Source organism: Mizuhopecten yessoensis, unplaced genomic scaffold (assembly GCF_002113885.1).
Source record: "Mizuhopecten yessoensis strain PY_sf001 unplaced genomic scaffold, ASM211388v2 scaffold739, whole genome shotgun sequence".
Classification (NCBI taxonomy): Eukaryota; Metazoa; Mollusca; class Bivalvia; order Pectinida; family Pectinidae; genus Mizuhopecten; species Mizuhopecten yessoensis.
This window is the reverse complement of record NW_018403697.1, coordinates 265,807-283,654: the sequence shown is the minus strand read 5'-3', so window position 1 is coordinate 283,654 and position 17,848 is coordinate 265,807. Positions and strand designations below refer to the sequence as shown.

General features: G+C 37.4%; 1 protein-coding gene across 1 annotated transcript; it reads right to left on the bottom strand.

Moving 5' to 3' along the window:
• Positions 1 to 361: 361 nt before the first annotated feature.
• Positions 362 to 16,041, bottom strand: LOC110452379 (pantetheinase-like). The gene is made up of 2 exons (XM_021500862.1): positions 15,805 to 16,041; positions 362 to 2,119 (listed from the first exon to the last, which is right to left on the bottom strand). Exons 1-2 carry the CDS (start codon positions 16,021 to 16,023, stop codon positions 800 to 802), a joined length of 1,539 nt encoding a protein of 512 aa, XP_021356537.1. The 5' UTR covers positions 16,024 to 16,041; the 3' UTR covers positions 362 to 799.
• Positions 16,042 to 17,848: the final 1,807 nt, after the last annotated feature.

Genomic DNA, 17,848 nt, shown 5'->3' with positions numbered 1-17,848 from the left:
CAACACAACGGAAATATACCATTTATCACTAGCTCTCAGGGTGGCGTAGGCGGCGGGCGTTTAATTAACAGCAATATAAAAATATGACAAACATACAGATTGAACAAGATGGACATTCATTGTATAGTCGTTAGATCGTATGCAATCATAAACAAAAGTATATCACATGACTATAAATAACATGATTACGTACCCTCTGAAACTCTTACGTGAAACAAAGTTCCTCATCAAAGAGATCACTCCGCTCGCTCAGAAAAACAATAAAGATAATCCCCGCGTCTGGTGGCGGGTACATGGTACGGGGTACGGGGTACGGGGTTCAGGGTACGGGGTACGGGGTTCAGGGGTACAGGGTACGGGGTTCAGGGTACGGGGTACGGGGTTCAGGGGTACAGGGTACGGGGTTCAGGGTACGGGGTACGGGGTACAGGGTACTAGAATCAGGAACATAAACACGAACATACCTTGCCTCCAGCACATATACACCACACACGCAAGCATACACAACACGTCCTTAAATGACCTTAGTTGTTGTCAGGACGTTTAACACGGACAATCTAAGCTGGCACTTTGTTATCTATAATATAATGGCTTAGCTGCCAACCGTTGTCACATTAATTAGAAACACACTCACCTTTCACTCAGTTTTTTTCTGGGTATTCCAGTTTTCTCAAACGTTACGACATTCTCGATCTTCCTAACAGTGCAACACGAATTATTGATCTACGTTTATTAAACATTTTTTTCATGCTAATTGTAAAATTAATAAAGTTTGTTTTCTTATTGTTCTTCTGTCAAATCACACAAATATTGGCGCCTGCATTATCGTTATACCACATATTACCAGTACCAGTAGTGCGCATGGGCACACAAATACCACACCAGCGCTATTTTCATACGCACGCGCAAACATGGCTGTAGACAAAACTGGAAGATCAAATCCATGCTTACTCTCCAGAGTACCTGCAACGTAGCTCCAAGAGCCAATAGGAGCCAGATTAAGACTTCCGTTATCCGACAACAGTACTTCCGGAAAGATATATGGAACCGAGAAATTACCTTCAAACTTTAGATAGGTCAGGTTAGTGTTTGACTCCATTGTCACTTCACCACAGCTCGAGTAGTTACTTGTTTTACACTTGAGAATGGCACACACTTCTATTGAATACTTCCCTTCGTATGTATGGAGACCCCTAAAGGCCCCTAAAACGATGACGTCATCAGACATGGTTGACAGAGAGTAGTTGACCTTACAGCAGAGGTCGTTGTGGCAAACGCCCACCACCCCTGACTGACCGAGTAAAGGAACGAAGTTAAAGGGATCGTGGAACACACTGGCCGTGAACGCTGGACTGGGGAATTCCACGTCAAATGTTACGTTGGAGTATGTTATGGTCGGTTTAAGGACTGTTTTTAGGTCGGAGACCAATAGCTTTCCGGCATTAGATGCACCACTGTAATAAAACTTTGAAGCGCCATCTGGTGTGTAAATTCCGCTTCCATGGAAATTGTAAGACGGGAAATTAATATTGGCTGCAAGGAAGTTGATGCCAAGTCCTGCCGCAAAAGCAGAATGAAACTGTATTGACGAAAGCAAAGGGAGAGCGTCCATCCAGGCAGTTGGAAATATCACATTACCGACCCCGTAACGTTCTATGGCCGCCATTGCTGGATCATAAAACATAATGTCGAAACAAGTGAAAACTGCAAACGTTCCGAACGGTGTATCAAAAATAGCTGGCGTTTTATTGACAGGAAAACTGAACTGTGATTCGTAAAATAAATTAACTTTGTGATACTTAGTAACTAGTTGTCCTTTTGGGTCGTATACAACGTCGGTGTTAAACTGATAATGACCGTATTTCGGACATCGGGGGTCAGCATCTCTGTCGCATGGTTGTTTATCGCCTATGTTAGCGACGAGATATATCGAGTTGTTCTTGGCGAGACAGCTCAGAAAATGCTGGACCTCTGTATTTGGAAAGCGAAATGGTTCAGCGCATGCGTCCCATGTGACCTCTTGAGGTTCTGGTATGTACTCCATATAGGATGCTATACCGTCCCAAGAATATCCCATACCGTAAACGCCATCCTCTGGAAACACAATGATGTCCGCGCCCTAGAATGAAAACATAAAAATCATACATTTAATAAATTATTATCTTTAGGTTGTTTGCAGAATAGAGTAACCATTTTTTCTGTACTTGTATTATCAGAATATCGTTAGTAATCGCAAATCTCGACTAATTCCGTCATTAGGTCGACGGAATTTGTCGAGATGTTGCGATTACTTTATTCATTACTCTATCTCTTTCGGTCCAGTAGGAAATTCGCTAATCAGGCAGTTTAATCTCCGTGTGCCCATGGGGATGGATCAAACATCGAAAATTCGGCCACTGGACACACACTGTACACGTCACTGTACGTATATATCGTGTTTTAAACTATATAGCTGGTAAATTAATCTAATATAACCATGGGTATTTAAATTTTCGTTCATAAGAAATCGTATACCTTTCATTAATAAAGTACTAAGGTTGGCAAAAATTTGATTTTTTTTCGAGAAAAATATCAATGCGTTTCTGCTTTGGTTGTGGAAGTTAAAGGCCATTGAATACACATATAATAATTCTTCATTCATGATTTGTTTAAACATATTTTATTGCCAAAAAATGCAAGAGGATTGGGCACAAGTTACATGAACATTATTAACGCCCTTTCCTTATAAGATAAATAATTGTATATACACATCATAAGATGGATTTCATAGTTTAAATTAAATCACTACATTTATCTATTATTNTGCCCAGTTATGAATTTTTTCAAGATCTCGGTTAGTAGTAGTTTCTAGTTCAATTGCGGAAGGAGAAGAGACGGATAGGGAAGTATCATCAGCAAAAAGACGGGAAGGGCTGACAAGGTTATCAGTTATATCGTTGATATACAAGAGAAAAAGAAGCGGACCTAAGACAGAGCCCTGGGGTACACCAGCATTAGTTGTTTTAGTATGAGAAGTAACATTGTGGATGAAGACTTGTTGATGGCGATTCTGTACATAATCGGATAGCCAGTCTAAAAGATTTCCATTTATTCCATAGCTTTTTAATTTGTGTACAAGACCTGCATGCCAAACCCGATCAAAAGCTTTGGAAATGTCGCAAAAAACAAGACAGGTATGATGACGGTTTTCTAGATTTATGCATACATTATGATAAATTTCAATTAGTTGATGTACTGTTGAGTGACCTGGCTGAAATCCAGATTGGTATTTATATAACAATGAATTTTCTAATAAATAATTATGCAGAAATTTTGTAATAACTTTTTCAAAAACTTTCCCTACAGTGCTTAATAAAGCTATTGGTCTATAATTACTGGGGCATTGTTTATCGCCTTTCTTAAAAATGGGCATGACTAAAGCTTTTTTCCAGGAATTGGGATAAATTCCTTGATCAAGAGACTTTCTGAATATAAGAAATAGCGGAAATGAAACATAAAGAGCTGTGTTTTTAAGCATTTGGTGACTAATTTTATCATATCCAACAGCTTTACCTAATTTAAGAGACTTAAGGATGTCAACAATATCAGCTTGTGTAAAAAATATATTATCTATGCGACTTTGGGTTCTCATATCAACTTGTGGTAAAGGTACACCTGAGTCGTCTATAGTAGAGATAGACACAAAATAGTCATTTAAAATATTAGCTTTTCGTTCATCATCTACTGCAGTAGAATTAGTAATAGGGTCTTTTAGAGGAGGTATAATGTAAGATACATCTGCACTTTTAGTTAATCTCCGAACCAGTTTCCAAAAATTCTTTTGATTAGTTTTTGCATAGTTATCTAAAAGTCCATTAATATCAGCATAAAAAAGTTCTCTTGTTCTACGTTTGAGATTGTTGACATGATTTCTATGTTTTTTAAATTTAGCTAAATTCTCTATAGAAAAAACTCTTTTTAATTTTTTATGCAATCTATTTCTAATTCTAATTTCACGACGTAGTTCAGTAGTAAACCACGGTTTATCATTTGGTCTAACAGTAATAACCTTAGTTGGAATACAAAGATGAGCATATTCCAAATACTTATCTGTAAAAATCGAACACATATCGTCGCATGTGTAAGCATTTCTAAATACGTATTGCCAATCGGTGTTTTGTAACAGGTTATTAAATTTAGGATAGTCAGCATTTTTATAACACCAAATCATGCGTTTAAATTTGTTAGTAAGAAAAATGTTTAGTTTAATTTCAACGAGAGTAGCGTCATGGTCCGAAATGTCCCTGTCAATTTCAATAACATCGGAAAAACCAACAACGCATGTATCGCTCACGAGCACGGGGTCAAGGAGCGAAGCACGTGTTTGGCCTACCCGAGTTGGTTGGTTTATTACATTAGAAAACAGATACGTGCGGATAATGTCGTTCAGTTTATGACGAGTCTCAACCAGTAGGTCAACGTTTATGTCACCAACTATAATGACATGTGGGTTTTCATCAAGTGCATTTTCAATGGAGTTTTCAAATTGTTCCCAAAATGGATTTACACAGTCATTTGGTCTATATACTGTACATAGAAGATACGAGGAGTTATTAAAAATAATTTCGACCCAGATGGCCTCACCTGATGGAAATTCTAAATCCAAACGCCGCTGGGCAGAAATTAAAGGCGAAATATAAACAACGACACCCCCACCCTGTGAGTATTCACGGTCTTTCCGGAAAGGATTATTATTAAAACCTGGAAGTGCTATTTCTTCGTCAGATATACTGTTGTCTAAGTGGGATTCCGTGATACATACTACGTGAAATTCGTCTGCAATATTTTCAAGGTGAGTTAGCTTATTTCGTAAACTACGTATATTTAAATGGAAAATTGTTAATTCATCGGAAGATACATCAGGCCCAGGGTTTTCATGTATGTCCATGCAAATCAATAATAAAAGATGGAGGATAAGGATGAAATTAGTGTTACTGAAATAGCTATGTATAACATAAAAGAGAATACTGTATTGTGTGGTCTTAAATGTAAGAAGAAGGATTTCAAATAGATTTATAAATTCATCAAATACGAAATTTAAATTAATTTTAAATATTGAAGATGAGCTCGAGTGGTTACAGTGTGTACGCATGTAGAAATTGCCGACCGCCACCCTGTGTGCTACTATATCGTTACCCATTATCAAGAACGGTCATGGTTGGGTGGCTATCGGCAAAGAACATACGCACGTGCGTATACACCTGTCCAACAGTACAAACGGGCTCGAGGTGAAGGTCACACAGAAGTAAACAAGAGGGAAGTGGGAAGAGAAGGGGGAATAGTAAACAGGAAAGGTAAATAAAAGAAATCATAGGTGGAGAACCGAAGGATGTTTCTGCTGCTATAAAGAAGAGTAAGAGTTAAAATGATTGTTAGATAGATAGACCGACAGATTATGATTATTTTGTATATAATGACAATGTATAGAAAAATGGGAAAACTATTTACATTTTCAGCATGGTATAACTATATGAATAGCATAGTCATTAATTATATACAAGTCAGCTTGGGACAAACAGATTATACAAATGTGTACAATTGGTACACAAACAACACAGGGTAGGGTACTATAGGTAGACACTTTAAATAGCTTATATTGACAAGGTAGACATAATCAGACTACGTAGGGTTACACATAGACCATATCATAGGTAAAACGAAAGAAGGCATGGGTAATCACGAAGGCATATTTTGGGGAGACACGTGAATCATACGGATATCAATCAAGACAGACTACCTGTTTTAGTGATAACAGTGAAAACAATATAGTTGTCTTCTGTGATATCAACCATCATAGGATACTTGATTTGAGATATCAATCATCACAGGATATCTGTAATTGTGGTTCTTGTCAATCAACACATGATAATTATTTGAAGATTCAAAACAGCACATATTACTTTTTTGGATATCAAACAATAAATGATACTTATTTTGGATATCAAGCAATAAATAATACTTGTTTTGGATATCAAACAATGAATAATACTTGTTTTGGATATCAAACAATGAATAATACTTGTTTTGGATAGCAAACAATAGATAATACAATGAATATTACTTGTTTTGGATAGCAAACAATAAATGATACTTCATTTTTGGATATCAAACAATGAATAATATTTGCTTAGATATCAAACAATGAATAATACCTGTTTTAGATATCGAACAATGAGTAATACTTGTTTTGGATAGCAAACAATGAATAATACTTGTTTTGGATATCAAACAATGAGTAATACTTGTTTTGGATATCAAACAATAAATGATACTTGTTTGGTTATCAAGCAATAAATAATACTTGTTTTAGATATCGATCCAATAAATAATACTTATTTCAGAAATCAAAACAATAACTGGTACTTGTTTTGGGTATTAAACAATAAATTATATTACTTTTAGATATCAAACAATAAATTATATCAGTTTTAGATATCAACCAAACATACTATTAGTTCTGATATCAAACAAATGATCCTTGTTTTGATATATCCAATAATAAATTATATTCGTTTTTATTATCAAGCCAGAAATGATACTTATTTTGGGTATCAAACATTATATGATACTTATTTTGGTTATAAAACAATAAATGATCTTTGTTTTGGATATCAATCAATATATGAAACTTATGATACTTGCCTTATATATCAAACGAATGACACTTTTTTAAATTCTTTTTAAATATCAAACAATAAATAACATCATTCTGTATGCAATACAACCATATTGATGTCCAAATATAATGGCAAGTTACCATTTCGATACATGGATATGAATATCTCTTTAGGATTAACTATCTATATGAATCGTTATATATAAAAAGGATTCTGGATCATCACGTAAAGTGATAAAAGTACACACACCATGAACGTACGTGACATTTACAGTCAACAGTGAGGTTATTCGAGCGGAGAAAGTTGCAGAAGATATAGACAGTGCTGGTGAAGATGTTGCTGATGCTGGTTGCAGGACGCGATACACTAAATCAAAGTACTGAGAGTACTTCAATACTGATCATGCAGAGGAGTCATTGTGAAGAGTTGGAATGATGGAATGCAGATGGTGAATGTTTTTGATTAGGATTTTGTCCGAGTCTCTCGATCGTTTGAAGAAAATTCTCCCATCACTGGTCCAATAAGAATCAATGGACTTGGTCCATTTGGCTCGTCCAAGATCCTTTACTATTGCTTGCCTAGCTTTGGTCAGGTCTTCGGTAATGAAGAGTTTAGACGGGTTATTTTTTAAGCGTTTTTTATTTTTAAACACAGAGTTTTTAAGGTTCCAGCTGCTAAACCGGCATATAATTTGATGTTTCCCTTCGCTAGTGGGCTTCCCAATTACATGAGACCTATAGATATCTTCAGGGCGTAGGTCAACATTTAGCTGAGATTTACAGATGTCAATAATGACTGGGTCAGTGAAACGTTGTTGCTCTCTAGATAACTGGATGTTATGAAACCTGAGGGTGTTCCTCCTACCGTACTGCTCAAGCTCCTCGACTTGGGATACTAGGGATCCAACCTGATTCTCAAGAGTTGAGCACTTGGATGACAAGGAATCGTTTGATGACTTAAGTTCATTGATTGAAGTGGCCTGGTCATGTATCGTCTGCTGTAGCGGTATAATCATGTCTGCCATAGTATCGCGAACAATAGTCTGGAAAGTTTCACGGAGGTGGGGTATGCACGCCTCAGCCCATGCAGGTGCTATACTGGATACAAATGAAGGACTGGAAAGGGTGGAATGCATCAAGCTGGTAAGGTCTATAATCTTGCCTTTGCCTACATCAAGCTGGAGTGGCTGGCCCTCCTCCAGAGAGGAAGGTACCCCCGAGAATGAATTCCGCCTCCTATGGGTTGGGTGGTCAGTAAGTCCGGGGGACACTGAGTCCGGAGACTTCCTTTTAGCTGGGCCTGACGGGGTGCTCCTTGAAGCCGACATTATGTAGTTGGAGTAGAATGACTAAATACGAAGGATACTAGAACGTGTTTAGTGGTCTATGTATATGACCTGTACAAAGACATGTAAACCAAGATGGCTGAAGTGTTCGAACAAAGGTCAGTGACGAGTCGGTTGACAAAAACATAAACGTCTCTTCATGCGTGGGTATAATCGGAGTTAAGATAGCATAATGACAAGAAGATTAGCACGCTGTCAAAATGACAGATATGTAGCCACCGTCTAAAACACACACAGATGTATAACACAGCATTTCTTGGTGGAGCTGGTCAGATTCGAACAATGCAGATCGCCATCTTATGACGTCCGTCCATTCATGAGGGACACATTTGTTACACAATATATAGTTATAATGTTTTGTTCGTGAATGTATCATTGTCATATGGTGAAAGAGCTATGGCGGGTTGCTATGCCTATTTCCCCAAAGCTACATGTATAACCGCTAGTGCGCGCGTCCAACCGTGCACTGTTATGACGCTACGCAGGTAGCTCTATCGGAATCCCGTGTCTTTTAATTCCATGCGTTTCACGATAAAGACTCAACAAAATAATTATTTCGTGTTATGCTGTATGAAACACAAGATCTTACAATCATAACCAACAAGTTAAAAAAAAAATGTTAATTACTACAACCTGCGTCATGCCGTTATCTATTTTCTTAAAAAGCACCCGTCTTGATTTTTTTCTTCCTGAACGTCATTGTGTCTTTATACAATATATAGCTACAATGCTTTGTTTGTGAAAGACATAAATAGTCGCATAATGTGACCACATATTATACAGCGTCAACACTCTCTTCGTGGACATAACGGTCATAATGATATTTTACACAAAACATAGATTAAATACGTTGTTGGTAAAAGGACAAAACAGTCATAAAGGATCACTATACAATATGTGATTTCGATACTTTTTCGTGAATGTACCTTTTTAAATCGTTCTTAATGATAACAATGGCTAGAAAAAAGATGGAGTTGAAAAGAAAATTTCCTTTGAGAGTTAAAAGTTAACATTATACAGTGTTTCCATCACCCATTTACATTTTTTTCAACATAAATAAATATTTTAGCATCAACAATTGCTGATTGTGATCAAAGAATGCGGTTAACGATCCGCTCGCGTTGTTTGTCTCGTTTGTAGATTGGTATCTTGTATATATTATGGTGTATGCCATTTGATCTGTTTCCGATGAATAATAAAATGAAATTCAACGTATTTCAGCTGAGTATCATTTTTTTCACGAACATGACATGACAAGACATTAAAAGGCAGCTTCTGTATAAAGGAGGCTGGGGGCAGGATTGTAAACGATATCTATGCAAAGTTTATTATTTATCATCATGGGGGGTCCTTCATCAAGCACTACATTCACTCCCGGGAAAAAAAATTGAAATTCAGCAGCTGCATGTATGATGGCTATTAGAAGCAATTTTTGATAAAAAAAAAAAAAAAATCTTTATATTTTTTTCCAAATTTTCTGAAAGGAAAAGGGAGCTGAATTGTTACTTATATTTCAGAAACTTATTTTAGCATGAAATTACTAATGATACAATTGGCATCAAGTAATCTGGAATCTTAAAACGTAATAGCGAAATTGGCAGGGGTTATGAAAATCTGTGTTTAATTAAATGGACAAAAACAGCCGAATCGATTGTTTTAAACCGTACAAACTTGTAATCACCATTTCGGACCAGTTTAGAAATTAGATAGTACGTTTGGCAATGTTTAATGTGCGTGATACTGCTTATTTGTTAACATCGCGTATATGCACACGTAAAGCATTGTAAGTCAAATAAAGATCACGAAAATTAAGTGTGCAGTGACAACGACCCCCTCCCTTCCTCCCCTTCAGAATCGACGGCGGTTTCTTCTTTGTTTTCTATTTGGGGGACATTTAAAAAATCAAAAATAGACCTGCAGTATAACAATGAATGTGTATCGTAAAAGGCGATTTATGTGTGCCTCCTGCAGAATCNGGGGGGGGTTCTCTCATTTCCCTGTGTGTAAGATAGAGCTGTCCAGGGTAAGAAACGGGTGTAGGAAATTTCTTTCTTGCATACTAGACCGAGATATCCGCATTTCATATGACAGTTTATAGCTTTACTAGAAGAGCAGCTTTTTTACGGGTTTTAGGTAAAAAGCAAGAAATAGAATCCATCCCTGATATGAGGTATGGATAAGGTTATTCAAACCCTCGGGATGAAATATTGAGCAAAATACCCCCGGCAAAGCCTCGGGTCTCCTGCTCAATATTTTATCCCTTGGATTTAAATACCTTATCGATATCTCATATCAGGGATGGATTCTATTAATCTTACACCCCATTTCACGTGACTTCACATTGGCTCAACAATGAAGTGACGTCATGAATTTTGAACTCTCCAATGACCCTGGCTATTGCAAGGGCGTTGAACCTCAAGCAAACAAAATAAACTGATGCGAAAATAACACCTGATTACGAAACTATCCGTGTGCTGCAAAAATAGCAGATGATAACGAACATTTTGAAATATCACATTCAATCATGAGAACGGGACCCCATATGCGGTGTCGTCAGATCTTTGAACGTGGAGTATCGGGAGTGGAATCAAAGATCTGGTTTTAATCAGATTGTATCACATTAATTAGGTCAGGAAATGTCTATGGCGTTACAATTTTTTCAATAACTTTATATTTATGTTCGAAACTTAATATATTTATTCAATAATTATAAATATATGTACAATATTTTATGTTTGTATTCAATAATTGTAAATATATGTTCAATAAAGAAATATATATTCTTAAAAAAGTCATATCAGCAATAAACAAATATAAATGCTCAATAAATACTATATATGTGCAATAAAATATATATTTGTTCGAAAAAAAATGTATACGAAAAGAAATTGCTCGAAAAAAATATATCGTGTTCAATTCAAAATATTTGTATAAAATAAAAAATACAATATATGTGTGTAATTGAAAATATATTGATTTGATAATTTGCATTGTGGGATAGCATATTGTGACCTCATCGCCATCTTGCTGTAACGGCGTATTTGATTGGACTATTGGGAAAACGACAGTACTATCTTAATAATAATAATAATATACAACTTTTATATAGCGCCCTATATAATTTGTAAAATTACTCTAAAGCGCTTTACAACATATGGATAATAGTAATGGTCATAATTGTGAAAACAAAAAACAAAGGCTTACAATCACGTTTATACACTTAAGCAAACAATGTGCACATAATTGAACAAATAAAAGGGTGGTATATACATGACGTCTTTGCAAAGATTCTAAAATGCAGACGTGAAGAGGTGAGTTTTGATGTCCCTCTTGAACTTGGCCAGGGTATTTGACTGTTTAATAGAAGATGGTAAGCTATTCCACAACGTAGCCGAAACCCTCCCAAAGCATCTGTTTCCGTAGGTCACAGTACGAGATTTTGGGACACACAACAAAGATTCTGACTCCAACCGCAGTGATCGTGATGGCTGATACAGGGTAACAAGCTCCTGTATGTACTGAGGAGCTGTACCATTCAGTGCCTTGTATGTGTAGCCAGAATTTTGTACTGCGACCTGTATCGTACCGGTAACCAGTACAACGAATAAAGCACAGGTGTGATGTGCTCTCTCTTTCGAGTACGAGTATCCAGCCTGCTGCAGTGTTCTGAACCCTCTGCAGACGACTAGTTAGTTTGTCAGATAAACCACAGAGCAGGGTGTTCCCATAATCCAACCGAGAGGTAACAAGTGAATGCACCAACATATTGCATGCATCTGCAGTTAAATACTGCCGAATACAGCCGATGTTCCTGATCTGGTAGTAACAGGATTTGGCAATAGCGTTCACTTGTTTCTACATGTTCAGTGAACTATCAAAGTATACCCCGAGGTTTTTAACAGCTGTAACAGGCTCAATAGTTCTGGCAGCGACCTTGAGCTGGAGAGCCATTGTTTGCTGACACTTTGGGGAAAAGACGATTAGTTCCGTCTTTTCCTGATAAAGCTTAAGCATGTTGGCGTTCATACAGCTACTGATATCTGTCAGACAGGCTTCCAGACTTTCTGAGACTGAATTCCAACTGTCCTGTGGTTTGATGACCATGTACATATGTGTGCCATCGGCATAGCAATGATAGCGAAGGCTATGGCGACGATAAATCTCTCCAATCGGTTTGAAGTACATACAATATTTTCGTGGTCCTTAAACGATTCCAATTCGCTAGGTCTACAACCGAGACGTATGCACTATACATATACAGCCTACATGTATCCCTTTCAGTCATGTATGTAGTTTAAGCGACTTAGAAGACAAGCTAAGTAGGTCGAAAATCTAAAGAAGAATGGGGCCGTGGCCGAGATGCCAGTCTATCAGGATTCCGTATGTGTGTATGCCTGCGAGTGTGCTGCAGATGTAATGCGTTCTGTTTGTAGTGGGACCGCGCTCCCAAAGGCATCATTTATATAGAAGTGATAGAGAAGGTGTCAGGCCAGGTTCAACTTATATTATATATTCTGGCATGCGCTGTCTGTATACAGATGTACAGGTGCACAATGTAACATGTAGGATGCTGGTAGATACTGGGTCTCCTGTTTCTGTTCTCTCCTGTAGGGAGTTTGTAAAATTAGGATCAGACGAACAGTCCCTACAGATATTTGGAACAAGTCTCACTACCGCGAATGCATGGAAACCAATTTGATGTTAAGTGGTGTATTCCTTGAGTTTTCGAAATGGGGTCAAATAATTTCGAACATACCTTTATAGTGGCAAAGGTAGATAGTCAACCTGGATTACTGGGGATGGATTTCTTAGTGAAATATGATAGTGAAATTCAGCTTAAAATAAATTATAATAACCTCTCAGTGAACTGTTCAGTTAAGCCGAATAAGACATAACAGTGACGAGGTAATAATCTAGATTTGTTATTGCACCATCAGGAAGTGTTTGTATAGAGCCAGATGCGGTAATAAGTACCCTGGATACGGTAACTAATGTCGAGAGTTTAAAATACACAGAGTTAGGTGAGCACCCTAAATATAAACTCCCAATCAATTTACAGTGGTATCAACGTCGATTCAACGTTATTTGTTTCAGCGTCGAAATGTTGTTTCAATATAACGTCGAAACGACGTTGATTAATTTCCTTTTTATCAACCTTATTGATATTGCTGAACATCGTCGATTCAACCACCTGTTATCAATGGTTACATATCCTATATTTTATATTTGGTTATTTTATATAGAAATATCACGATTATCATTGTGTAAGGTAGAAATCGAAAGTATTGTAACTGTGTACGTATTATCAACTGGTGGATTTAAAATCGTGTTGTTTAACCTATAGGGAATAGGAATTAATGAGTTAAAACTGGAGTCGTTTTCTTTTGTTATATTGACTTGATAAAAATCGTCGATCCGTATTTTTCAGGAAGTTATTTAAATAACTACCCTAACCTTATATTATTACATGTTTTATAAATCTATGATGTATTTCATGCCTGCCTATGCTCCCTCGCCATATGTGACCTTATAAGCTCCCTCGCCCTATGTGACCTGATAAGCCCCCTCGCCCTATGTGACCTGATAAGCCCACTCACCCTATGTGATTCGCCACCGGGTGGAACTTGTGTTGCGTCGATAACTTTATCATTGTTTCTATGAATCTAGGCATATTTTGTTTAAACATGCTTTCTTGCCAAGAAATGGATTGGGCTCAAGTTATTAAACTTAAATTAAGCCCTTTCCCAACAAATTACAAGCAAATATTTACAATATGACAAGATGGCAGACTTAATTAATATACATATATACCCTATTTCATTTTTAAATGCTTTAATTTATAATTGAAAGTATAAGAGAGAGAGAGAGAGAGNGGGGGGGGGGGGGGGGGGGGGGGGGGTATAGTGTGCAACTCTAGTACAAATCTCATCATCATAATTAATGCATGACAAATGATATCTGCCTCCAAAACACCAAAACAACATAGTGTAAAAATGCATATCAGACCATGTGGTAGTTCTTTCTCCATGCAAACGGAACTGGTGATATTCAATTCTCTGTTCAGAACTTTCTGCTGTTCAAATGTTCATCACATCCCTATACTTTCTGGTATTTCCGTTTCTACTAGTCCGTCAGAGAAAGACCAAGCACATGGTTTATTACATTGTTACATACAGTTATATTTATGTGTTACTATCAATCATTTTCATCAATTCCGAGACAATTTTAAATAGAGATGGTGAATATTATGGTTCAATTGAGAGCGAGGGAGAGAGAGGACAGGGGTCGGGGGTAGGGGGTTGTTACTAGAATATGTTAGAGTCACGAATGTATTGCTGAGTATGCATGACTATCGTTATGTTTTCCTGTTCCGAAAGAGATGAATCCCCAAATAAAAGTAGATTTAAATTAAGAGACATGTATTCATTCAGTTCACGATAAAGCTTAATGTGCAATGTATTTCTTGATAGTGTATTACCTATTTGACTTACGAAACCATAAGATAAGATCACAAAAGATCACAGAATAACATCTTTAGAAATGTGTTTAAAGATATTTTCGAAATACAAAAAACATTTAATGCAGAACTCCTACATTTCTCTGCCTCTCTTCACCTCGAAATATGTTTTCAAATTAAATCTCCCAAAATACTCCCAGATCGATCGCAACAGAGCGATTCTAGTTATTTTTTCCCGGGGAGAGAGGAGGACATTCAGAGCTAAATATGGACCCTCTCCCCCTTTCAAATTTCCTGCTTTAATCGCTGAATTGTATTATTGGTTAGAACTTAGAACTTTATGACAGTGTACAGAAGATGTCGATTATCTACAAGCACTTTCTAAAACAATGTGTAAACTCATCGCTGTTTTAACTTACAGTCTGTAGCTGTAGTCTTTCCAGTCAGTAAACTAAACACGCTGGATGGCCCAACTGCTCTTCCTGATCACTATGTAAATCTTACAGCGGTTGGACGGTTCAGTTGTTTTCACCATTGGTCAACCAAACATGTAGAACTAACGAATTTCAAGTTTAAATGACGCGTTTTAATATCGAAATCGTACTTTCGTTTTCCCCATCGTCCAATCAAACACGCCTTTAAAGCAATCTGCCGATGCGGTCACACACGGTGCTATCCCATAATGTAAATTATCGAATTAATATAATTAAATATTTATTGAATATATAGATATTTTTGTATTGAACATATAGATATTTTTTGTTGCATATATAGAGAATAATACATGCCTTTTTCGTGTTTTATTCTGTTTATTACATACTAACTAATAAAATATGGACAGATCTACTATCATCTGATCTATTTTTCTTTTGATTCTTTTTTTAATACAAATATCAAAATTTCCAACATTAATATAAAATTATTGAATAGTGCAATGTTTGACACGCCATAGATATCTTCTTATATTTATATCGGTAACATGTTTTTGTCCTTGGTATAGTATAACCAACTCCTGGTTCACATTTGTCTGTGTTAATATCTACACCTGGATGTCGGTCTGAGGTTATCCACCTGAACGGGCACTAGGTTGGTGGTATACTATTTATACCTGAATATCATCAATAAGTTTCATCAGTTTGGAAATATGTGATATCAAAGTTTTACATTCTACAGAAACAATGTCCGCGTTAAACGTGTCGCAATTCGTTTCAAGACGTTGACTCAGTGTGTCAGTGATAGCTTGGCAAAGGGACCAGTCGGTCTTGAAACGTTACGACACGTTTAATACGTACATTGCTTGTGTAGAAAGTAAAACTTTGATATACCTGAATATCTCGGTACTTTACCTGACTGGCGGCTATTTCTGTCTGCTCTTTGTACACGCGTAAATTCCTCATCATTACTGAGAGGGCCGTTTCCCTGGAAACATGTACTTTCCTGTTTAGGGGTAGGTACACTGCATGCTCGTAAACTGCGGCACGAAATGTACGTGCACCCGTGTCCTCTGCTTGTGATATCCTAGGATATACGTAAAGGATCAGAAGTAGCAACGCTACACACTCCATTGTAAAACGGGAACTGCGTAATAGGATTATAGCGTATTCACTAAAACGAGGTTCCTGTCCTACATTTGGTTTACATCACTGCGCTCTCGGCGTAAACAGAGAAGGCCGTTTGATTACAGAAGCCAGTTTGTGCCGTCGGTTATATCTCATCAGGCACAGCAACTCATCCGCTATGGTCATAGGGGGCAGCTGTTCCACCACCCCCCTTACCCACCCTCGCGGATATATTTTCGAAGTATCTTTTGTCGGCTAACTGGCCTGTTCTGCCTGTGTTTATTGCTTTAAACCCTGTTCAACTTTGCAAGTAGTAAATCAAGTACAAACTTACATATAAACTGAAATTTCGATCCCCCTCTTCCCTTTCCCCCAACCATTAATTTAACTAACCCAGGCTACGACTAAGATTATGCACGAAACCCTTCAAACGACTTTCTCGAGTTCTCCCTGCAGTGGGACAGAACTCCTTAAATAGAGTTCGCTTAACTTTACGATGACTCTCAGGAGCCGCCGAAAAGGAGACGGACTTTGTACTTACATTGTATCACATCCAGGTGTATCGACAAACATTCCTTTATCTCACAGCATCATTTCGTCAGTTCGTGTTATAACCTCTGGCATACGAAACGGGCCACTGCTCAAGACCGTTTACAGCTATTAACACGAGACTCTGTAATCCGTGCTTATACAAATGTACCGCTTCATCACAACCTAGTTCGTAGGTCGTCTCAAAGCGGTTCACAAATTATTATCGGTGGTTATAGAGCCTTTGCAACCAATATCTTTCTCAACTCCCTCGGGAGCATGCAACCGGTGCTGCCATTTCGGCGCTCACAGCTCGACATTTAACAATTCTAGCACTGCCCAGCCACGTACCCATTTACAGCTGAGTAGACTGGAACAAGAGGAGTAAAGTGTCTTGCTCAAAGATACAACACAGTACCGTGACGTGACTCGAGCCCGCAACCCTTCGGTCACGAGCCCGGCGTCCTACCACTAGACTACCATGCCCCCAATACGTAAACATACACAAGGGCGTGAAACATGAAACATTAAACATTAAAAAATGTTTCCTGATGACATGTCTGCTAATATACAAAGATTGAGATTGCAATAAAAGAAAAGAAAGCACCACAGAGTCTGCCTTCTGTCTTTCCTCCCCGACCCCCTCACCAACACCATGGTGATCAAGCTACACGCATATACATATGGTTTAAGAGTATCTCTCTAGAATCCGTTTTTGTTTTACTTTATGTATGTTGATTTTTGCTGTCATTGTTCGATTGCGCCAATCAATGATCAATGTTTTTAATTCAATTTAGGATGACTTTTGTTTACTTAAATCATTTCTGTTGTCATAATTTGAAATTACTTGTATTCAACAGTGGACATTGTGAAAACCTTGTCTCACTCATCTGTATTGTGATGTGATACAATAAAACGGATTTCATTTGTTTTCTGTGTTGATCGGGTGGCACAATGGATAACACACCTGCCCTCCACCAAGGCGTCCGGAGTTCGATTCTCCGATCTGACGTGGAAAGCTATGGTGTCATCTGCCGAATCATGTGGGTTTTCTCCAGGCGTTCCGGTTAATCCAACATTATCACCATCTGCGCAGTTCCATTCGGGTCAACAAGAGTGATAAATGTAAGTGATAAATATTAGTTAGAAGACTTGTTTTACAATTACTGTAAACTAAATAAATGTTATATTTAAAATTGATTTAAACTCGACAAATTGTTTTTATTTTGATACATTTATTAAGCATAGCAGAGAGATACATGTAAAAATAAACGGATTTTGTGTCACTTTTGATACATAAACA